At 39.6% G+C, this 25,326-nt stretch overlaps 1 protein-coding gene across 6 annotated transcripts in view; it reads left to right on the top strand.

Annotated features, from left to right (window-relative positions):
* The window catches only part of camkk1a (calcium/calmodulin-dependent protein kinase kinase 1, alpha a), a 72,354-nt gene that overhangs the window by 6,496 nt on the left and 40,532 nt on the right, over positions 1 to 25,326 (top strand). For all 6 annotated transcript variants that reach the window (XM_069184203.1, XM_069184202.1, XM_069184201.1 and 3 more), the window contains exons 2-3: positions 20,582 to 20,663; positions 22,344 to 22,813. In XM_069184203.1, coding sequence (XP_069040304.1) covers positions 22,448 to 22,813 — 366 coding nt within the window. In that variant the 5' untranslated portion in view covers positions 20,582 to 20,663; positions 22,344 to 22,447. The remainder of the gene's footprint in view (positions 1 to 20,581; positions 20,664 to 22,343; positions 22,814 to 25,326) is intronic.

Genomic DNA, 25,326 nt, shown 5'->3' with positions numbered 1-25,326 from the left:
GAGCAAATACTGGCAACACCCTGGATTTTCAAGAAACTACATAGCCTATGTTTGTTTAAGCATTTGTTGGATCCTAGCATAAAGTACATAGGAACTAAGTGACCAATATAAAGGAATGGTGTGGTGGCTCTGTGGCTAAGGATTTGCGCCTGTGGCTGGAAGGCTGCCGGTTTGAATCCCGAGGAATCCTACTCCGTTGGGCCCCTGAGCAAGGCCCTTAACCCCAGCTGCTCCAGGGGCAGCGTGTAAATGGCTGACCCTGTGCTCTGACCCCAAGCTTCTCTCTCCCCGTCTGTGTGTCTCATGGAGAGCAAGCTGGGGTATGTGAAAAGACAAATTCCTAATGCAAGAAATTGTATAGGGACAATAAAGTGGTCTTATTGTGATCTTATCTTAAAAAGCCAATCATTTGCTTGGGACGGGGTTGTAGTTAAAATAATCAGAGCGTTTTACCACAGAACTTCCTAGTTCTAAAAGCATGCTCCAAAGAAGCTTCTCTGAAAGCCTCAGGCAGTGTTCAGGCTCTTTTAAATTCCCTTGACAAAGGGTCAACTACGTACAGAAAACAACTTCTTTCGCCAAGCTGGAAAGACATCCCTAAATTAAACATGTTATTCAGATCTAATTTGTGCAACTGCACCCCAGCACTGTAATGGACTGCTAAGGAGAAGAGGCAGTCCCCTGATCATATACACCTTTTCGTTAGCTGACAGAGAATTTCATACAGATAATGGTGTTGGCACATTTTTGTGAGAGTTAGACCTGAATGAAACCTTAGCGGTTCCTCAGTTTGAGGTATGTTTCATGGAGCCGCAGTTTTCTCTGTGAATTTCTAAAGAAGCTATCTGATGTTATCTGATAAGTCCCAAGCATCTAAAGCAATTTGTTAATCTTTTTCCATGGAATCGGAGCACAAATATTTGTCAAGTTTGACAAACAACATAGCCCTCCACACCCACAACATGTATAGATCAACAATGCGAGAACGGTAAGGTGAGTTTGTTGACTATTGATGTGAATATTTTCACGTCAACAGTGAGCTGCTGCAACACCAGCAGGAACTGGCCCTACTGTTGTAGGAAAATCATTAAAGTAGTTTTACGCCAATAAATTACAGATCACTAAACGCTTTTGCATTGAAAAAGACTACACACCAGCACAAAAGCAATTTTTTTTCGGAGATGAAAATAGTCTGAATTTCCAAACATGCGAGGCTCTACCAATACTAGGCTGTTATTAAGCATAATAACTGCAACATTGTATGTTTAATTTTACAGCACATAAACCCTCTAATTAAATAATCAAATCAGTATCAAGCCACTTCCTGACACAGACAAAAAAAACTCAAAGAATGCTGATATTATTACCTCGGTGTTTCAAAACCATTGCTGGGTTTATGATCAGGAGAGGAACTGCTCTGTTATTAATTGAAAAAAGCAGCTGAATTCAAAGGCGGTAATATACAGGAGATGTGCAGGGAAAACTATTTATTTTAGGGATGAAAGAAATTTCACATACAAAACTGTTCGCTCATCCATCTTCTTGCTTTCTAAAGAAAGTAAAACCATCTTTGTTACTTACACAAGAGACTATCTTACGGACACTGTATCAAAAATATTTTACAGGACTGAAATAATCTGTTTAAATGGAAGGTCAGTACCATCTCATGGTGGATGAGGCTTTGTAAGCATGTAAAATTGCATTCAGATATCACTAGAAGCAGGAAAATTATTTTATCCAGCCACTGACATCACTGTAGAAGAGCTATCCAAGAGAAATAGCTACACTGTACATGCTGAAGCACATGCTTGGCTTTGAAGCCAACTGGTGTAGAGGTGTATTTAATGAATTCAGGAAAAAAGTACTTGAATATGAACCACACATATCCCAATCTCCCTTTTAATCCTGAATCAAATTTATAACATAACCTCTTCATACGCCTGCTTCTTAATACTTCACACAGCTCTGCAGTTAAAATCTGAAGCTTTAATCAGGGAATCATCAAAGGGAAATCACTGAATAAACAGTGCCTCCTTTCTAAAATTAAAAGCACTTAATTATATAAATGGAACCACTTAGCCAATAGAGGGAATATATTGGAATGTTTGTTTAGAGGGGGGCATGACAGTTCTCCCTCCTACCTTACAGTTTTTAGGTCCTTGGTTCACGTCCTGACTGATGAGGTTTGTATGTTATCTCTGTGTTCATGTACATTTTCTCTTGGTGCTCTGGTGTACTCCTCCCTTCCAAAGACATGTCTTTCTGTGTTATTGTGCGCATTCAGAGGGGCTGGGTATAGTTTGTGCTTTGTGCTTCCTGGATGGCCTCAAGTATGTTAAAACCCTTACCACGAATAAGCAGCTCTCTGATCATGAATGGCAGAAATGTTTGTCCAGATCTGTGCAGAATTCTAGGCATGAATTTCCAGAAATTGATTTTTAGAATATGGATTCTTCTTTGTGAACCATTATGTTTGAACACGGGTTTTAAGAATGCTGTTTTTTCTTTTTAAAACTTGTCTCTGCCTCTAAGAAATAAGAGCCTAAATTTGATTATACAAGGTTTGTTCCCTTCATACTTGACACATTGAAGTGGTCTCAGTTTTGTGATCTGGGAAAGACAATTTAACATGTCCCTATGTGATGAGCTGAGCTTTCATTAACAGAGTGAATAATTAAAATTTCTAATGCTCTGTTTATGACTGATAAGAAGAAACTGCAATTGTAACCCCAACATCAACTATGCACCAGATACAAAGCCAATTAAAGGAAAAAACTAGGAACATCAACAGTGGCTAAACCTGTTTTTTTGTGCTGTCATTGCTGTTATTGTTTCTTCCTACCAAAATGTAATATTGCATGAGTTTATTTCACAGATTAAGTAGCTCTGCTCAAATGCTGTCAAAAGGTAGCACCATCAATCTGGTTGTAATCTATATTAACAGTAACCATCAGCAGCAGTAAAGAGTTCCAGCACTGCTTCCTTGTGTGTGTCAACAGCTCCCTTTTGTGCTGTTGGAGGAAATTCTGAGCAGCACACAGCCTTTTGCATGTTGCAAACAATATTTGGGCTCTGGTGGATTAACAGCTACTTCATTCTTGACTAAACTCCAGTATTGGCCTCTTTAGCACCCCTTGGGCTTGCGCCAATCACCGAGCACCTCGATTTTAAGGCATAGAATGAGGTCATCTGGCCGATTCCTCAAAGCGACTGCTTGATGTCTTGATGATCTTTTTTTCTTTCCAGTGAGATCTGCTAACATTAATTAGCATAGTATCAATTGACTGATTCATTCCTCAGTGCAACATAATTTCTCAAGTGTTGGGCAAAACTGTGGTCCCCAGCAAATGTTGAAAAATTAATATTTCCCCTGAAAAGGTTTGTCTTGGTTTGATTTTCGAAAGATGGATGATTCTATGGCATTAAATTCATAGCTGATACGGTGTCTGATTAGTTATTTTAAAATCTAAGCTGGAAGAAAGCTGTTTCTTTAGTGTTATTTTTTTAAAATTGTGCACTGCTGCATGGTCTAAATTAGAATTACCTGGAATGTTTATCAGTTGTCAATTTCCTTAGACCTAGACAAATGGGGACAGTAAATCTATTCCGTTCTCCACTAGGAGCAGTGTAAAAAAACTATATAGTTAATATCGGTCCCTATGCAATCTACTTCTCTTGTAAAAGGTAGAGGTTTATTACCCTATCACAGATGATAGAAGTGCAGTGTAGTTACCACAATGTCGACATCTTTGTTGAAGAATAGCTTGTATATTTTTAAGAGGCATTTTTCCTTGACTTAATCAGACAGTAGTCAATAAGTCTTGCTTGGAGGACCAAACAGATTTCAGACAATACACCTCTGCAAGGCTCCATTCTATTTTTGTGCATATTAAGCCTGACTCCACCTCAAGTTAAGATCCTCAGGGAATTACTGAAAGCCTTTGTGATGTGTACTGTATTCTGGAAGGGCTAATCAAATGCAGGATTCAGAGAGCCATTTCCCTCACAAATAAGGTACCTTAATGCCTGCAGAAAAGAAAGACTTGGTCTGTGTCATACTCATGTCGTTCTGTGTCAAATCCTTTATTCAGAGTTTGACAATTAACCGTGATGCGCCTTGTTAAGCAAGTGAATTTCCAACAAAGCTAAAAATCAGCATTATCTACAGTATGTAACAAACTCCTGATTTGTTGGATTTAAAAAATAGCCTAATCCTTTCTGTCTCCTAGGCTGTTTTTTATGTCATTGATTCCAGAATGTTCCCCTAACCATTAGCCTCTTTAATGGTTGTGGTCTTTGCCATTGAGAATGTTGTCATCTACTGCATGGATTCAGTGCTGGAGTCAGTTCAGGTTAGGATTGTTCGGATGAATCAAACTGCCTTTAGCAGTTGACCATATTTAATAGTGCAGTTGTATGTAGATACATGTGGAGTGCTCTTACCTTTGTTTATGACAGCGCAGGTTCATTTGTCACTCTAACAAAGCACTATAGTCACAAAGCCATTGTAAACAGGAGATCTTAGGGGTGATGCAGCAGGAGTTAGGGACAGGTACAGTGGGGTGATGAGTGGAATTTTCCACAAGGCATCCTCTCCATAGCTTTGCCTGGGAAGCATCAAGGGGCAGACCTTCTATTTGCCATTATGCAGACAAGGGGATTATAGGTAACGTATTAACTGCACTTTGTTCTGTTTCCAAAGTGGCTTGGCATGATCAACTAGAAAATTCCCTTTTTCTTCCATCTTTTTTTTTTTTAACCAACCATCAGAATGTTGGCCCAGAAACGAACTCAGGACGTGACATCAGGAGTGACCAAGCATATGTGGGTGAAGAACCATACAAGAGTCCAGAATTCTGTGTGTATAGTGTGTAGTCCATTCTGCCTTAACACCACAAGCACACAGATCAGAATCCCAATGTTGGTTTTCAGTCTTTCTTCCTAGAAATCCCATGGTGTGCATGGTGTGCACACCATGTCATTTTATTGCTCTCTTCCTGTGTCATTTTCCAGGTGGCCAGATAATTTACAAAACCTCAGATTAAAGGGAACCACTCTGATGGACAGAGATCATGTTTATTTTGCTCTGCACTTGTGGGCATAATTCAAACTTTAGTGTGAACAAGAAGACAACTGTTGAATCTAAGACATACAAAAACAAATTATATGAATGATTTTGTTTTACGATTTGGGTATGTTCACTCATAATCCTCTTTCCCAGAGACTGCTGGATGTTCTGAAGGCAACCAGATGGCCTCTGGTATAACACTCGAGGGAATATTTGCTCACACTAATTACAGCTGTAACATGGACACAGATTCTCACACTGACCTTTATACCATCATGTTGCAGAACAAGGTGTCTTCGGTTTTGTAGATAATCTGTTTGCTGGTTGGGTTTTAATTTAAATTTAATCCAATTATGAGCTCATGCAGCAGAAACGGCCACTGTAAAGTGTGACCTTTCGATCTGAAAACATCACTGTCTGAATTTAATTAACCAAGAACAAGAGGGGTTTGACAAGAAAAAGAGTGTGCTTTTTAAAAAACAAAGTTTGGTGTTGAACCATGTGCACCGTTTCAACATATTCCAGCTTCACGTGTTGGGCTGTGCCCCTGTTTATAAAGATACACTTTCAGATCTGTGACTTGGTTTTCTCCTTCTGTTCTCCACACACCAGTTTTTCATGTTTAATTAGATTTCCTTGGATGAGCAGTTACAAAGCACAGGTAAAGAAAAAGTATCAGTTTTTTTTTCAGCAGGAAAATGTATTTGGTGGATGTATTGGTGGATGCTGCACATTGGTGGTGGTGGAGGGGAGTCCCCATTACCTGTAAAGCGCTTTGAGTGGAGTGTCCAGAAAAGCGCTATATAAGTGTAAGCAATTATTATTATTATTATTTGATGTTTTTTTCTTCAACTGTATTTAGTACTTAGGATAAGTCATTTAAGATTTCATCAATTTGCTTGTCATTTAACAATGCCAGTGTGATCAGAAACACAGTGTTTGGTATAGTTGATTGCTTCATGTTGCCTTATCTTCGAAAAAGAATTTGCATTAGTAAAAAATTTGCGATACATAAAAGTAATCAGTAAAGAACTCAATATATTATTAGGCTCTACTCAGTCATTGGGGTGTGGGGGAGTGGATATAGAGCTCATGGCACTTAAAGAAGAAATAGAAATGATTAAAAGATCAATGTTTGGTACCCTTATCTTTTCAACAGAGATACTGTATATAGGTTTAATTCTGGAGTTTTGTGATTCAGCCCCACAGACAGTACAACACCTCTGGTTTAAGGCATTTAGTCTTTTCTCTGTGCTGCTGGGATGATGGAGGTATATGCTAAATTTTGGCAACTTTTATGAAATAATCAAAAGTAGTGAAGACTCGTAAGGATTCAGTGGCTATGTATAGCAGCAATGTACTCTATAAATAGAAGGAACAAAGTCCTGGGAATCAGGAAGGTTATTCTGCCTGTTACAGATGGAGCTCATCCGGTGTGTGAGCTCTGGGTTTCTTGCAACCTGAGCTACTGTGTGCAATTTAACCTGTTGCCATGCACCTCACTATGTTATCAGTGTATTTCAGTAAAGAAGCCAAATGTAAAAAGTTTCTTTCTCAGACTGTGAAAAGTGGGCATTCAGCACTGTAGAGTATTACAGTCTTTGACAAAATCAGCAAGGGGGGAAAACTGTCATCTGTGTAAATTAGCAAGATGGTAGCAAGGGTGCACATATTGATCTAATTACCTTTAACTGACCCCATGCTTTCCTGACATACTCTGCAGTGACTGAAACTGACTGATGGTTCCCCACCTATCACGAAAAAGGCCTGTTGCAGAGTGATGGCATGTGATTTGGTGAACGCTGTTCATAATCTACAGTCAACAGTCCTACCCATCAAAACTCAGCTCTGCACCGTCTGCCTCAATGATAAATTCTTGGTTTGCACCGATCCTGCTGAAAGGGGTGATCAATAAACTTCTGTGCCTACTGGTTCTGCAGGTGGGGGGAGACTTTGCAAACTCTATCCCACTCCTGTTGTATTAGTATGTCGAAGGAGTCCGTATAGTGCATTGTCATGGAAGAGCTACAAGCCTGCTTCCCGTGCCCTTGTCCTGGGTAGCTTTGCATGTGAACACTGTCACTGTGTTGAAGTGGTAAGGATAAACCTGTCAGAGGGCTAAATACGGCTACATCTAATCCTTTGTCTGCACTGACCTGTGCCTGCAGGGAGAGAATCCTTGTTAGGGTCACAGCAGTCTTCTAGCTGGAACATGCACTCATCCACAAGAGTGATATTATGTTGCACCAAACGTCTGCATCTCTAAGTATCTCCTTTTAAACTCTTCTCCTGCAGTGTTACACCCTTACATTGTCAATAGCATGCCAGACACAAAATCAGACAAGCATGAAAAGGAAGGGGATGTGGTTTCACTCATTCAGAATCCTGTTTCATCTCAATAGAAGCATCCTGGGTGTTCACTGGATTTGCCTGCAAGCCAGACTATAGCCAACAGAATGCCTGCATGTTAAGAAAACCTAAGAACTTTTTAATGTAAAATTTTTAATTTGGAAGCTCAACCCTTTTTTTTGTCCCCTTTATTGTTACACTGAAATAAGCGCTCATGTTTGATATACTCGTGACGCCTTCTCTGATGCAGAGGATATTCATCCAGTGTTTTGCCAAGGGACACAGTAAAACATCTGAAGTGTAACAGAATTTGAAATTTTCTATAATGCTGATGTTTGTTGAAGGTTTAAATTGAGGAATACGAGAGCTGCGATGTTTGATTTGGTTATTGAAACACTGTTTTTATTTGGCATTGTTCAAGTGCTGTGTACTGTACATATTGCAACTCCTGATCTATTTTGTTGAAGAGGATGGATTAAAACTCTGTCCTTAACTGCTCTGCTCTTGATTTAGAAATGTGTCCATCATTTAGGATCATTAAATCCTTTTTTTTTTGCAAACGTCCTACCAGTATTACTTAGGTTTCTCATAGTTAGCATCAAACAACACAACGCTAATACATTGTACTTATTGGAGAGCCTTATGTTGCTGCTCAGTGCATTAAAAAAAGCAACACCACGAGTCACTACAGGATGTAACCGAGAGACTAAAGGGGATTAAGTTCAGAAAAGCTTGTTTATGTTTCAGTACGCAGCCTTATATCAGCCATGGCAGGGTGAAACATGTGAAGACCAGCCTTTCACTCTTAAATCCCTGATTTCAGCTTTACATCTGCTAGCTGTTGAAAGACAATATGCCACTGCGTAAAAACACTCAGAATCCATTGTTCTGAATCCATAATAACGGAATTCATTATTCTCTGTATTAAAGGACTAGACCCCATCCTGTTGGCCAACATCCTGTGTGAACCGTATGTTAATGGACAAGTTAGATGGTGGTGTTTTGTAATGGGGAGCTCCGTTAAAAAGACTGCTTTAAAAATATTTTTTTTTTGCTTTCCCTGGAAGCCAGTGGTGGGTAACTGAAGTTGGAGAAACGTGTAAAAACACGTTGATGTACTGGCCCTAAAAGTGCAGGCTGGAGCTTGTTGACCTGAGACAGACTGTACTGGTGCAGGATGGAGGTTAGAAGAGAATGGGACAAGCAGAGCCTTGAAAAGGTCTTGATATACTAACAGGTCCTCAGGGTGCTTTTTATTATTGAATATACTTTTTTTTAATTATGATCCCTATCAAAGACTACATGATACTTTACTTACTGTGAATTTAAGTGTATTTGTTGATGATGTTCTCTACCCTTTCCATTTGAGAGTCCCTTCCCCAGCCACTCTAGAGCTTTTGGCTAGTGACCCAGGCTGGGTCAGTCTTGTTTGTTTTTGTTGTGCCACAGTTCTTTTCAGAGCCTGAGGAAGACTGTTCTTCTCATAACAACAGAAGAATGGTTACACACAAGAGGCCATTTGGCTCATCTAGTATACACTGAATTGATCCAAGCAATCTCATCCAGCTGTTGCTTGAAAGAAAGCTTTGGGTAAAGAATTTTTCAAAATGCACTTTTCTACAGTTTCCACTTGTATCCTCTGGTCAGTGTTTAACTGTTCACTCCGAAGACTTGAGCTTGTTTATGTTTTGAATACTTGAATTACTTGAAAACAAAAAGTGCTTTATTATTGCATTGAAATAAACCTTCACATCTTCACATTTGATGATGTGAAGCTCTCAAACACATATATACCTGGGTTTTCAATATTTTATGCGTGCATAAGAAAGCACATCCTGTGTTCTGTAAAGCAAGGCAAAGTATTTGACGATCTTTGTTTATTTGTTGGCATTTATTCATGTGCTATTTGAAACTGTATCACTGAAAAATGATTTCTTACTAAAACGACAAATGATAGGTTGTGCTTTGAATTTTACATACAAATTTAATTGATGAATTAAAAAGCTTACTGAGAGCTGATTGGTTATCCATTGCCTTTGAAGATACCAACTTAACTTTTTTATCACTGACCTTAAAGAGGAGTGTCATTTTTTCCAGTCATTTTTCCCCATGTAAACCATCTTCAGATATTTAAGAAGAGGGAAATCAATTAACTTAGGCATGGAGGACATGAATGGAACACGAAAACAAATACCCACTGTGCCCCTGCTCTCGAGGATCAAATGTAAATGGCTTGTTTCCTTGTATTATGTAAGTGCTATGTGAAGATTTGTGGGCAGTGTCAGTTCGGAGTAGGCATTAAAGATCTCCAGTGTTATTAGGAAGTTCTTTAAATTGGGTTTGATTCAGGGAATTAATGTGCCCATCTTGATTTAGTGTTACTGCAGGAATGACCCACTGTAACTGACTTTAGCATCATTTGATGACACACACTTATACCACTGTTGGATCAGCTACCTGAGTGGATTTGTACCTCAATAATCCTGCTTGCTTCTAGCCAAGGAAGGAAGGAGGGGCTGAGTTGGGCAGATCTTACAAAGCCCATTACACCACAGGGTTATTGGTTGTGTAACAGGGAGAATGAAGCAGTGGACACCCCTGAGGAAGTGCATGTGTCTGTGTGTGTGAGTCTTAGAAGATGCATGGGAAAAGTCTTCAGTAGGGGATGCAGTAACTCAGCTTGACTTCTCTTTTGATATTGCTCTGAGTCATCCGTGCTTGTCTGACCTGAAGTTGGAGGCTTTTTTTTCTGGGAACCGTTGAAAATTTAATGAAGGAGAGAGAAAAATAAAACAGAGATGCCTGCATTGTGTGTAGGACGTCACTGGTGTAGCTGAAGAGCCTTATTGGATGGTTTGTGGTCTTGCCTATGGCTGAGGAGCTGAAGGCTTACACAGAACAGGTAGTCATTTATACTTAAAGAAAGCTCTGATTCAATAGTCTTGCTCTTCAGGAGCAACAGGGAAATGAACCTGTACTGAACAACACTCAGCAGTCCCTCTCAGCTAGAAGAAACTCCCCACTGCTTTTTAAAGGGAAGCTAAGCATCAGTGTGGATGAGTTTCTGTTCTCGCTCAGCAGTAAACAGGATCCAGTAGTTAATTCCAATGGCATATGACTTGTGACGAATGCACTTCTCCCCTCTCTGTTCCTTTGAGGGACTCCTCTGTCTGTCTGCCATGCTGTTTGCAAGGTGATGTGATGTTCTTCTAACATGTCTGTGGGCAAAGATGTAATTATCACATGAAGGCCCCTTATCAGACCTGTCATGTCAGCTTTGATGGGGATCTGATTGTGACAGAGCACTCAACCAACCAGGTCAACCCTTAACTCCGCAGTACCTACTTTTTATGCTGGAAGTCCAGCATCAAGGCAGAGTCTTGGTGTAGATGTTGCCAGTAACACATTTGTTTTCATGAGTATCACTTTCCAGTATATTCCTTCATTGTCAGTGGCAGATTTCATTGTTTTAAAATAATGGTGGATGAAATAATGGTGGATGACCGCATCTGTCTGTGGAGGTTGTGTTGCTCATGTTTCATGGGTATTCGATTTTTCCTTACTTCACAGTACTGAACATTGGCTTATTGTTGTCGTTGCATATTCTTGTCTAGCTTCCTGGTTTGATTTGCCAGTGATTACACAGGAAAATATTATCCATATTGAAAATGTTGTCATGCTGTATGTTATCAGGGAACTTTCTTCCAGAAAGGCAAGCCTGGCAGGTCCAGTTTTGCATCTCTGCCATGCATTTCTGTGGTGTGTGAAAATTTGAGCCACAGTTGTGACAAGAAGTAAAGGCATTTCTCTTTCTGCACTATTGAATATTCATGCTACAGCAGTGTGAACTGTTTTCACCTCATAAACAGCTCAATGTCATCTACTCATCACATCTTTTTTTTGTTTTTTGTTTGTCTGGCCGAACAATATAAATGCCTACTTTTCTGTCCTGTTTTTTGATTAGCTAGGGCTCTAGACTCTGCATATAAATTGGGATTTGTACTGATGCTGTATGTGGTTCTCTAGCTAATGATAGGTGAGCCATCTTTTGAGCTGCTGGAAAACACTAATGAATTTGCGCCTGTTGTAAGTTCAGGTTTATTTCTGTTGCCGTCCTTTAACTGGCTTTTGTGACAGCCTGTGAGCTACACACGCCAAACATTCAATTCTTGACAAACAGGTTTGGCATGAAAGCCTTTGATATGTGCTCTGTGTCCACTCACATCCTTTCTGGCCTGCAAAACAAAAAAGGGACTGTTTTGCAATGAAAATGATTTTTAATCTTTTGATGGTCTTTTGATCTTCCATAGAACATTGACAGTTCTATGACTGAACATGAGTTAGAGCTTTAAAAGCTTTTTAAAAGCAGCAATCTGGGTCATGCCATGGAATGCACACCTTTCATTGCCAATACAGAACTATTTCCATTATCATTAATCTGAAATGCAGAAATGTTCTATATGTTCTATCAGTGTGATTGGAATGGGTTTTATAGTGACTTGCCAGAACCAGACAACAGCCTCCAATTTAGTTTCTGTCATCAGCTCCAGAATCTGCAGTGTTCTTTAGATTGCAGCTTTGTTTCTCAAGTTAGCAGAGCTCACAAAGGGGCCTAGTGATAAATCTGACCACATTCGAGTCCTTTTGGCCTCCACCTGTTTGTGGTGGAGATCTTGCAGTGCCGAAGAGAAAGGGGGAAAAGCCGAACCTACGCTGTGCTGGTTAGGTCCCCACACAGGGAAAAAATGTAACACCTTCACCCTAATTTTTTAGATGTTCTGTAGTAATACCACAAAGTCAGTAATGGAATGAAAATAGAAAATGGAATGATGACTATCATGGAGTTAAAACATGTTTGCAGCATATGAAATGAGTGTGAGGGTCTTCTATTCTTACCACATTTTTAATGCACATTTTTATGTGCAGCTCTGGTATTTGTACTTTTATTTGAGTCATCATATATAGCAATTTTTCACAGGCATATTCTAATACAATCAAGCAGTGAGGACTAATACAGTAAGTGGTGCAGAAGATCTAACAGGACTGCAATTGTGGACATCAAGCCAATTTAATTGTGCTCCTTCATTCAGCAATGTCATGTGTGTGTCTGCAACCCTGCTGCATTACCGCTGTGGGCCATATTCCTGTAGCAAAAACAAATGCCAGTATTCCAGCACTCAAAGCTAAAATGCAAGATGAGAATATTTAATTGGCATTTTGAAAGATTTCTGTGATGCCTTCGAGCTTCTGCCTGTGTCCTTCTAAAGAGGAGAAAATCACAGATTTGAAAAATATAAAATGATTGTACATAATATTTAAATAAAATTATTTCCCTAATCCTTCACATGTCCTTCATAGAAGTAGGGTGAAGACAATGGTTTGAGTTATAGTAGGTTGTGTTTGAGGAATGCGTTTGAGTCTTCATTAAAATATGTCAGGTTCATTAAAGACAGGATCCTTCAGCAAAGAGTATATTTTAGGAAAATATTTTAAAAAACAGGCAAGCATTTAAAGGCATTATTAAATAACAATTAAACTACATTTCAGTTACAGACCTATTGCATGAGAATTTAATTGCATTATCATTGCTTGTGGTAAAACCACTGTAGAAATTATTTAATATTTAATTTAATTTAATTATTTTGCCAGATAATTATTTTCTTATTATTTAATGCATTTTTGAAATTGGTAAAATATATTTTTTTATCAGTTCGAGTGAAAAATTTTATTGTCTTGCAGTGGATATATGTTCTCTTTTTCTCTTAAAGTAATATAATCAACCTTAAGGCTTTTGACATTGGTCAGGGTCTTGAAGATTTAAACAACAGCATATCGTTTCTGACAGTTGTCACAGGTGGGCAAAAGTGCTGTGATAAATTCATTAACTGGCTTTAGAAAAACATATGGCCAACACCCTTTTATTCTGTCAGCACACTTAGATCTGGCTAACCTTGATTTGACTATTACATTGTTAAAATAGGGCAACTTATTAACTGCAGTGTACAGCATTTCTTCATAGAATTCACTTTCAAATACTAATCAGATCCAGTCAGTTATAATCTGAGGTGTGATAAGATCAGAAGATTGGGGGTATTTTTTATACATTTTGAACGCAGAGCACTAAGAAAAAAAGACTGAATTGAATACAGGGAGTCTTATTTTGACTCTACAGCAGAGCATCAGTTGAGCTTAAGGGAATATATTTTATGCTAACCTCCATGACATTAAATCCCAGTAGAAGGCTAATACACATGATATATAAACTTGATTATCCTTATCATCATACCAATTTTGCATTTGGAACACATAAATGAGGTTTTGTTCCCAATGGCACCAGAAATGAGTCTGAAACAAATTGAAATAATCAGTCACTTTTATTCCTGTTAATAAGGTTATGCTTTGTGCAGTTCTCTTGGGGATTTTGGATGGAGTATGGTTACTGTGTTCTATCTTCATAGCCCTGGTATTGTTTATGCGAGACATTGTTATGTCGTTACTGTTGAAAATAGGTGGATGATAACTATGTTACTTGGCTATAAACAATGGTAGAAATGTGTGACAAATAGGACAGATATATCTTTGCCCCAAGCAATTCTTTAATTTCAGTTCAACCTCAGAAGTCAAACGTGGAGATGGAAAGCATTCTGATTGGAACTGGGCCATAGCCAAACTAGAAATCGCATAGTGCTGGCCTGTCTCGGTGACAGATGGAATGCAGTGTGTCATCTTCACCTGGATTCCCCTTGCCATTCAGTGAGGAGGAGGATGAATGAGCGAGGCTGGGGGAGATTAGTGATTAGGTATGGCTCCTAACTGAGTCCCGGTATAATGTACTATGGCGATGACTATTGATTGTGAAGCAGAATGAGTCAGCTGAATTGCTTTTACTGTAGGCATGTTCTTCTGAGCACTGCATTGAAATGAGCATTGCTTATAAGAAAGTCATTTGTGATCCAAAGTCTTAAAGCGATTAAAAAGGAAGAAAGTGGGTGGTGAGTCAAAAAGGTTTAACCGATGAGCCGTATGATGTCCATATGCAAGAGGGAAAATTAAACACCTGTCTGTGTCCCACATAGCCTAGAAAATTTCTGACATGCTGACTGGAGAAGCAGCAACTGATGCCAGAGCTGAGCCTGAGGAAAATGTCACCAGTGTGAAAGGAAATATTAGATGCAGATAAGCCGGCTCTTAAGATGTCATAAAGTCAGCCATGTAAATATTAGTTAGGAAAAAGTGATTTCTTTTTAAATAAGCACCAACTGTGCTCCAAAACAAATGCTGCATTTTTTGGGTACAGTGATTTTGTATATGCAAATGTAATGTACTGTAGGTTTTCCCGTATATCGATCTTTACTATATATCTGCTGTTATTGGAGGTAAAAAAAGAAGGCCATGATCACAGTGTAATACACAAACATGCATCTTTATCTGTGCAGAAATGATTCTTTTCTTCAGTTAGCTTAGATTCGTACGTTATACTTAGTTACAGTACCATCACATCCCATGTGTCTGTCTAAATTAAATCGACCCTTATGCTTCATGTAAAAAGGAGAAAACCACACAAAGCTCACAATGTGGAAAAAAATAATTCCTTACATTTATAAAATAAAGATACCAAAGGATCTAATAATCTAAAGAAATAGGAGGAGACCCACTTTATGTATGACTGAAGCACAGCAACTATCTGGGCCAGCGTGTCCGATATTGGATGAGAAGAAGTGAGAAATTGCTTCAGCAGCTGAAATAAGGGGGAACTTTAGGGAGGTCAAGTTCAGAGTACAGAGCTAGAGTGGAATTTAGCCAGGACACTGGGTTTAACTCCTCTTTTCATCCAAAATATCTTCAATTTTTAATTTAATTTTTTATTTTTAATTTAAGCACTTAGATCCTTGGTTAAACATCTCATTTAAAGAGCAGCATGTCGTCCAGAACAGTATCTCTGGTCACCATACTGTCACCATCACCACTTACAGAGCAAACTGGTCTTCTTTAGAAGCCTCTCAAATCAATACTGATCAGGCCGAGCCCTGCTTAGGTTCTGAAATCTGATAAATTCACACTAGGAGATAGTAAGGCTGACAAGCTTAAGCAAAACAATTAGTTTTTTTCAGTATAAGCTTTCAAGGTATTCAAAAGCAATACTGAGCAGTGTTTTTTCTGCAAAGATCAAAATACATCTCTTACTTTTTTGTTTTTAATTTTAACATGAATATGGACACAGATTTTGCTTTAACTGGACTTGGGCTCAGTGGATTAAGTTGTTGTGCCAACTATTACCATGAGATTGGTCACACTGTGTTTGATGTGTGGAATGCCACAAGCTTTTTATGGACACAATTCTGTTCAGAGCCTTAAGAAACCCTTCTCATGTAACATACCAAGCGAGCACAAACAATCAGATAAGGAACTGAGCAAAAACTGCCATTGCTCACAGCAACAGCCACACTGCATCTGTAAAGTCCAGCCTGCATACAGAGGATGCAGAGAGAGGAAAAAAAGCATGCATGCCTCTTATTTCGGTTGTTTTCTAAATTGACCTTACCTGAAATAAAACGTGCAGGAAGTCGATGGCTCTGCAATTGATCTGCACATTGCAATTCATGAACTTCTGATCTGCCATTATTGGATGTGCTCTCAGTGCATGCTCACTTGTTGCTGCCTGACACTTCCAGATTATTGGCTTGTTTCATGCTGAAACTGACTACGCTAGGGCCTTCAATCATCATCTTAAATGAGGAGGTCAGGTGAAAACATGATGCTCATTGCCCAGTTGGTCCCTTCCTCTTAGAGATCACCTTTCCAGGGCTAATCTCTAAATGAATTAGGCTTCAGTGTCATCAAAGCCTACTCCTTGTCTTAAAAAAGGATTGAATTCATGAGCTTGTTTATGGGATGCCACTCTCCAGGGTTATCTACATCAAGCAAAAAGAGGACTAAAGGTGAAGAGGTTCCATGTCAGTGCCTGTGAGTCCACGGTTAATTAGAGCATTTTAGGTGACTGTAGGTCAATGTGATGCTGCTTAGTGCACGTTGTTGGGTTTCATGGTGTCAGCTTTGCTGCTGATGGAGACTAATCTTTAACTCCCGACACAATCCTGTTCAATTGCCACCACCATTGATCTTCTGTAATAAGGCAAGAAACTGCAAAGTAAGATGAATCATATGCTGAATTAAAAGTTGGATAAATAGTGGCATTGGCTACTATAAAACTGCAGTGTACAGTACTATGGGCCAATTATACTTTTTTCTTCTTTACTTTTCCTGAGATGGATTTCTTTAAAAGTAACCACGACATCACAGTAGTGTTTTTTGTTCCTGCAGGATTCCACAATTTTTCATAATAGAGTTTAACAATAAATAAAAATAGGTTTTAGCCGGGTGCACACTGTTTTGTGCTTAAGAGCACAGTGCAATTTGCACTGTATTAGTAGTGTCCCAGCTTTTCTGAAATAGTATCTTCTGATATTTCTAGGGCTTTTATTGCTTTTGTGCCACCAACCATTTTAATTGGTTTCAAGTTGTTTAAAAGAAAATGACTATTATGGGTTAAATCATCATTCATTGTTGATTGCCCCTTACAGAAATTAAATCGACCGAGGAGCCTTGGTATCTCATTTGACTTATTAGATGTGATTTGGTTTAAGTGCATTTTGGTTTTGATGCATAAACAGCATTTTGTCTGATTAGATTCAGTCACTCTTTCCCAGTCAGCTTTCTGGTTTGACCTTCAAATGCAGCTTTTTTGCTCCTGACACACAGACCCATTTAATGCAGAGAGAAAATGTCAATAAGGTATACAATAAAATACAGAAGCTATTGGAGATGGCCTGTACTTTCTTTAACTGGTTTTGGTTGCTGTTTGAGAAGGTTGTCAAAACATTTGAAAGCGCTTTGTTTCACAATTGAAAATCTCATTATGTTTTCTTTTTTAAAAAACCTGCATCCCTAGAGTGTTTCCTGTGCGGAGTGTAGCTGTTTTAATGGGGTTGTTTTCTTGTAGGACACATTGGAGAACTAAAAATGTACTACTAAAGACAAATCCCACAGGAACATGAAGCAACATGATTATTATTAACCTACTAATATTTATAAGACACACAAGTATAACAAAATCATAGTATTTACATGTATGTGATTAGTGTCACAATGGAGGAATGGAGAACAAGATGATACTTTTACTGATACTTTCTCTTTCATGGCTAATTTATTAAATGGTTTCATTTAACTGTTATCATGGCCATAAGCTTTTGCATTTGTTCTGAACCAGTCAATTGTTTTAATTTTCCATTTGCACCCATTTCAAACCTCCTGTATGTTCAGTTACACCTCACCTGTCCAGTCAGCTAGAGATTCTGAGGGCTCAGCTGTGTACTCTGAGCTTTTTAGCTCTTTTTTTTTCCCACTTTTGGAGGTGAGATCGTGCCATTGGCTGCTGTCTGTGAATAGGGACAGTAGTTAATCCTGCACTCAGGGTGTGTCTGCACTCTCTCTGTGGTTCTGTTGCTGCAGATTTAGAGATGTCAAGCGTTGAAGAGCACAGTGTGCGAGACCTTTCCTGTTCCTGGGCATGGAGGAGGGGAACCCTAAGTATCCCACATTCCCTGAGGGTGTGTCCCCGGACTATTGTTTCACTTTTTCTCCTCCTTTCCTCTTACAGCATTTGCAGTGTCTGAAAACACGAGTTTAATGTGGCTGTAATATTTAAAGAGTTCGGCGTGTGAGTGTGAGATGAATGCATGTCTTGTGCTTGATGCATGCCGCTTGAGGAGTCCGAGTTCATCCGAGAACTTGACTACTTTTAAAAATGTTTTGATCAGTATTTTTTTTTAATATTACAGCTTTAGACTTCAGTAAAGAAGACCATGCTTTTTGCTGGTGCCTCTATGTATTTCTTATTAAAGACTTTTTTTAATTGAAATCCATCCCCCCAAGTCTCAAAACAACCATAACAAAGCGTCAATGCTAACGCTAGGACCGTTCACTTACCTCAGTGGAAATGCATTCACTCTACTAATCAATGACCAAAGAGAAACTCTGGGGCTGTTCAGTTTTTAATAGCCATCTCTGTTTCTGTTAGGTTGCCTGTACAGAGCTGTAGGATTCCAATATATGTGTGGTCATTTTATGTAGGCATATGGCTTTTGGTGCTAGCTGAAGCAGGAAATTCAAGCAGCGTAACTGAATTAGTAATGCCTTATTGGTCTGTGCACTCAGGCCCATCTGTACATTACAAAAAAACAACCTTCTGGCAGATCCAGGCACTTTCATATTCCCAGTTTATACAACAGTCACTGGTGTTCTTTCAAATAATTACAGTTTTCAGACTTCAGAGTTGTCAGTTTAATAGACACTTTTCGCTGATGTGAACTGTGGAGATTCTAAGATGAAAATGATTAAACTCTGAAATGTGCATGAACATGTCAGGACCTGTTAGAGAGAACAGCATATTATCTCTCATTTCCACATACAAAGTCTGATCTATACATTCATTTCGCTTTAACAAGAAGAATTGAAAGTTTCTAGGTTTTGTCTACCCTGTACTTCTACTGATCCAAAGAAAATTACTTCTATTTCTCTTCCTCAAGCCCACTTTAAAGCCAGATCCCTAACAGGGATTATGAACAACGGATAATAAAACAGAAAAAGTTGATACTGACAAACTCATGTGACCGATGCTTCATGTTATCGGTAACAACATATAGGAATACGAAAGGTGGAATCTACATCTGGAAAAGATCAGTGCTGTGATAATTTCTGCAGTGCAGTCTTAGGTTGTTTGCTTATGCATGTTTGTATGTACAGTACACACATCTCTCTGAAGTTTCACAATGTTTTGCACTACACAACAGAAGAACAGCATTGGGAAATGATAATACTGTGCCTTGTTGATCTTTCCACAGGCACATCAGTTGCTGTTAGGTTCTCTTAAGTGGAGTAAGTCAGCCAGTAAAGACACTCACTCATAGGTAGATTGACCTCTATGATCCAGAAGTCCTGCGTTCAGGCCCAGGTCATGGCACGAACCAGTGACTAGGATTCCCCAAGGAGCAGTACATAATTGCATATGAGATGCCTCTTTAAGAAAATGAAAAACAACAGGCCCTCTCTGTCCCTGCTGGGATGTGAACTTCGTTTTTCGTGGGCTCCGAGCGCTGTAAGACCAGGTCCTCCTGTCTCTGCAGAGTTCAGAGGCTGGTGACATCACTTCCGTGTAACCCGCTTGTCCTCGTCCGCTCGTAACGCGCGACTCCTGTTACATACTGAGCACAGCTCTTTCCCTGTATTGTCACACTTGCCTTGCCTTATTGCTATACCATTGAAATGTTACCTATGCACAGGATGCTTAGGCCATGTCTCTGTGCGCAGTGCACGTAGTAGTTATTTTAAAACCTTCAGCTGCAGCAGCTCAAGCTCTTCACCTTGGAAATTCATTGTAACCACTGAACCACTTTTGTCTACAAAGAGTGTTTCAGTCCTTTTATTATTTTTTTGTCCGTCCTCCACTTTAATTAATATTTGTGAGCCAGACTGAAAGCAGAAGAGCTACTTCGTGATATGGTTGGAATGTAGTAAATGACGGTCAGTACACTTCATTGATTGTGGGATTGCAGTGCAGCAGTTTAGAGTACCGGTAATAAGTGTACTGTGTGGGGTTAGATTATGATGAAGGCGATTGGGATTTCACTGGAGGTAATCATTACACTGACTTACAAGAAAGGAATGTCTCACTGTCACATTTCTGTGTATGCTCCATATGAGGAAAAGCCCTCACTGAGGTCTTCAGGAACTCCACCATCTCCCTACTTTTTCTATGCAAGCCTGTTGTTTACTAGAATAGGATCTTGTGCTCAAGTGGAAAACTGATTTAGTGATTTCATTTATTTCTGACAAAAGATGTGGTTAAGTAATTCTCATAAATTGCACCTTGTGGAGAGTCTATTATATAGTGTGTTTTAAATTTAAGTAAAAGAAAAAACAGGATTAGCCTCACAGTGTCAACTCATACTTTGTTAATGTTAAAGTAGCCTTTGAACATTTGCGTGTATGTGTGTGTAAATCTTTGGCCTACAATAGTTTTTTTTTCCTTGTCTTCAGAGCCTGTTTTGAGAAATGTAGTTGTCTCATGTTTTGAACTGACACGTGAATGTTCCTTTGTCTTGCCAGCACACAAAGAACGGGCCTGACTGCCTAAAACAATCTGGAGGAAAGACAATACCTGCAACTGAATTTCTGAAGGCACAAATAGGTAAGAAGCACATTTTGCAAGTAAAATAAAATATTTGGTTTTGCTCTCATTGCAATATTGGATTCACTTGAATTTTGAGCATTGCACCTTGCTAAAATGACTATTCTTTCTCAATTAACCTGCAGAGAAATAATAAATATATGATCTGTTATTATAAATACCATTTTATTTTGTTGCTGTGTGTTTTTTAGACTAATGTGATAGTGCCTTTTTAACATTTGTTAATTATAAATTGCATGTAAAACCTAATTCACAAAGCCTTTCCCAAACAAATCATTAATATTGATCAGTTGTTCATTTGGTCAGGTTGATGTCATGAATAGCAAACAGTTGATCAATATTTTGGGTGTCTGGCATGTGTTTGCTAAGCACCAGTCTCAGCAAAGTTGTGGTGCTGAATTTCTCTGTCAATTTCTCTCTGTTTGATGGCTATTAGCAAATCTTGTCCTGTTTCAAAATGCTTTGTCGATTATAGAATCAGGTGGTTACCCCATTACTGGACGTGGTCAGTAATGGGACAGGAGACCTCCAAGAAAAAACAGGATCTTGCATTAGTGGTGTTGGTGGACCTCTGGACCAGATATCCAGTCTAGTGCAGCACTGTAGGAGGGTCTGATGTTAAACCGAGGCCCTGATCTATTGCCCATTAAATGATCCGCGGCATTATTGCATAGAGTAGAAGTGTTATACCTGATGTCCTCTGGCCTTCCAGTCTGGCCTCTTCTGGACGTTTTCCCCAAATTGATTAGTGGAATAATTTCTCACTCCTCCTCCTGATCTGTGTATTGGGAATACTGCACTTCACAGTTGGATGAAATGGGATCCTCCTGTACATACAGTATATAACTATTTGGATTTTTGGTGTTTGTCTGGGTTTATCTCTAATTAAGTCAGTATTCCCACCACCAGTTTCATGCGCATACTTGTTGTCTTGATTTCCATTTATGTTACCTTGCTGGTTGTAGGAATGCTTTAGGAAGGGTTGGGAATTGCTCTTTCCTTTAATGTGAATGTATTTTGAAGCTGTTGTTTCTCTGCGCTGCATAGAAAACAGTTCCTTGAGGGAAAACATTCCATGTTATAAACTAAAAACCAATCTAATAAATGAATAACGGAGTCTTTGTCGAAGTCACTGTCACAGTACTCTGGTGTGATGGCTTGAGTCTTGTAACAATGAGACTTCATTACCTTTGCAAACTGTTGCATAAAAGCTCATAGGAGAAATGTAGGATATAGAAGTCTCTCTCCGAAGTAGTTTATCGTCCTCTGAAGCATCTGTTCAGTATGTTAATGGAGCTTTGTAAGAGCTAGATGTAGTTCTTTTGAGATGCAAATTGATGCAGATGTATTTACTTTGCTTTTGTTTGCTTTAATTGAGCAGTTGCGTCTCAATGAATTGCTTCTGCTGTGTTCCGCGGAATTCTTTATTTTCTTAAGCGCAAGAATGCGGTAAGAGTAGGATTTTACTACAGTGCAGTATCTTCCCCATGACTTAAACTGTCCTGGTACCTGAATCTAGCATCTTCCACACAGAAATGCATGTGAGCTGCAGTTGACTTTGAATAACATTGGGAGAGTTTCTGCAAACTTGCTTCTTAAGCTCAGCTCTCTGGCAGGCTAGCCTGGCGCACGCCTGTAGGTTGTGTCTCTTGCTTCCTGCTCATGTTTCTCCTGTTGCAGCTCGGCCCCAGGGAGGGACCTGGCCTGCAGCGGGTTCATGCGAGCGGCTGGAAGAGCTCTGCACCTGACCGCCGCTGCCCCAGCCCGAGCCGACCCGAGCCGCGATGTCCTCCAGCGCCGAGGCGGAGCTGCAGATGGACTCGGAGCACCAGACCGAGCTGGCCGACCGGGTGGCGGCCATCAACGTCACGGCGGAAAAGGAGGCCACCCCTAACGGGAGGAGGGTGAACGGGATGAATAACAGCGCGCTGGGCGGCACCCCGGTTCCATCAGTCCCCAAGAAGGCCCCCCAGCGGCCCATCCTGTCCAACAGGAAGCTGTCCCTGCAGGAGCGCTCTTCTGGAAATTACCTGGCTGCGGCCGGCGCGGGCTATGGCCCATATGCCACGGGGCAGCCCACCCATATCTCCCCACGAGTAGTGCGCCGACCTACCATCGAGTCCAAGCGTGTCTCCATCTCTGATGCGCAGGTGAGGAGGAGTGGAGGCGAGAGAGACGCGTGTCCTAGGTTAGAGTTTAGGTTTCCCTGCGGAATGGGATTCCCAGTTCTAGTTCTCATCATACTGGGATGAGTCATCTGCTTTACAGACTACTTTATTCAGCTTAATATTCATTCATAAATTATGAGATAAAAGCGTCCCATTTAGACTTTATTGTAGAATAAACCAGTCCTCTCCACATTTACCTAACATTTGCTTGGGTGTGTCATTTTGTTTGGCAGTGCTGGTCTTAGTTTGATCTTGAACCGTGTTTTTCTTTTGGATTATTGCCATTGCTGTACAACTGTGCACTGGAAAGATTTTAACAATCCACTTGTTTTGTTCTGTACACATCTGGCTAAAATAGAAAGGAATTGCACAGTTTTAAGTTCTTCTGCTCAAGAAGTGCAAAAGATGACAAGTTAATGACAAATGGCAGAGACCGTAGCAGGAGCAGGTCTCTGGGCTAGGGATGACAAGAAAGTGCATGCAGAGGTTTAGCTCTTCTTGAGGTGCGGGTATCAAACAATGACTCCAATTAAATAGGTGACACTGCTTTTCATCACGGTATGTCAGTTCATACTGACCCTAAGAAATTTGGAAAAATCATTCTTGTTGGGCTGCTTCCTTGTGTTGAACCGCTACTTAACTGCTTGGCTTTTTGTCAGTTACCAACTGAGATGGCGTGACAGAGCTCAGATTCTACAAAATGATTGATGGCTTTCTTTCTCATAATATACCTATGGTTTTCTGTATAATTGCCCTCTTTTAGAACACAATCTGGCTCTGTGAGTTATGCGCTAATTGCTTTCACTTTTTGTTGCTTGCAGTTCTTTTAAACAATTTTAAAACAATTATTACTCAGTCTCCTTTACATTTCTGAATGTAGTAGCTCAATGTAAACTTTTCAGTAACAAATAAAATGGTAATTACTTTGTCCTCAGGTTAGTGTGAAAAGGGATTTGAGATTAGATTCAGTGATATAGCCACCTTTCCTGTGTTTGATCATCAGAAAAGCCCAGAACAAGTTAAAAAGCAATATGAGTCATCTTGCTGTACAATTAAATTTGAGGTTGAAGCTAATTAAAAGGCTTTTTCAGCTCTGTGTTCAAAGATGGAGACAGGTCAACAGAGAAATCAACAGCAAAAGGGGATCCCAATAACAGCATTATCTAAAGATTCTTTGCTGGTTTATGAAGGCTAATAAATAAATTGAAAATCCTTTCCTTTGAGCACAATTACTCTTCCATGAATGCTTTGATATTCTTGTGTAATATGGGATTGTCTCATATTTGTATGCATTTCATCATCATCATAATCGACTGGCCCTGAAAAAGGCGACTGGATTATTACAGAAGAGCAAGAAATCCTGTGAACGAGCCCCTTTCATATTTTAAATGATGCATGTTGATCCCCAGCTCCACAGGAGGAATTCCAACAGCGTATTAGAAGAAAAACACTACAAGCCCTGAATTCTATTAGTAGTGATGTGAGTGCTATCAGCAGTCAGTCCGGCTTCACAGTTCGCTTTAGGCTGTAATAAAGGTCTGCTCCTTTGTTATACAATGCTGTTCTTTCCTTCTCTTTCCTACCTTAAGTACAGTCTCTTCTTTGACTGCTCAAAAGATTGCTAGCAGAACTCACTAATCTTTTCAAGTGACACTTAAATCTTACAGCTTCTTCAGGAGAAAGCACAGGTTTTCCAAAGATGGCTCTCAGAGTCTCAATCTCTCTAATGCCGTCACTTATGGTGTTTTGCGGCGAGCGCTTTGTGAAACTGCTCGTTCCATATATGGCCTAACAAGCTCCTGCTGCTCCCAGTGCAGTCGGCAAGGGCACAGCTAGCCCTGAGGTTTCCATTTCACCTTCAGTAGCTCTCCTTTGCCAATGCTGGTGTCATCTGAGCCCAGCTGTTTCTTTCTGTAAGGAGGAAAGCGAATTTGTGTTTGGACAGCATAGGAAGTTATTGGTACTTCTTTGTAACTATCACTTCTGAATCAGAGCCATAGACACATAACGTTATCCCATACACAGCAGAAATATCACAGGATTCACGGAAGTGAAAGGAGTTTCAGAAACACTTGAACAAATTATTTATTACCCGTCATAAATCAGCAAATCATCTTGCTTCAGATAATGTTGTTATTGAGATTCCTTTTTCTATTGACGTGTTTTTATCTTTAAACATAAATTATTTGTTATTTTTGATATTAATTTGCAGAACATTTTCATCCAGACTGTCGGAGTAATGTAGCGAAACAGAAATACGCCTGCCACAGAGTCAACAAAACAACAAATTAACTTCTTTCTGGTGTTCAGCCTTAATGGCTGAATTATCCGAATATTTTTACTGGAATGGATAGCAAATGTTTGATGAGAGAGTCTAACAGAATGGCTGCTATTTTTAAAACATCAAATTCATATTTTGCCATTTTGTGTAGAAAATGGAGCTGGACAGCTTTCTGATGTTGACTAATTTGCCTAAATGGAGGAGACTGGCATGA

The sequence above is a fragment of the Lepisosteus oculatus genome, chromosome 26 (genome assembly GCF_040954835.1).
Source record: "Lepisosteus oculatus isolate fLepOcu1 chromosome 26, fLepOcu1.hap2, whole genome shotgun sequence".
Lineage (NCBI taxonomy): Eukaryota > Metazoa > Chordata > Actinopteri > Semionotiformes > Lepisosteidae > Lepisosteus > Lepisosteus oculatus.
This window is presented reverse-complemented; position numbering and strand designations above follow the sequence as displayed.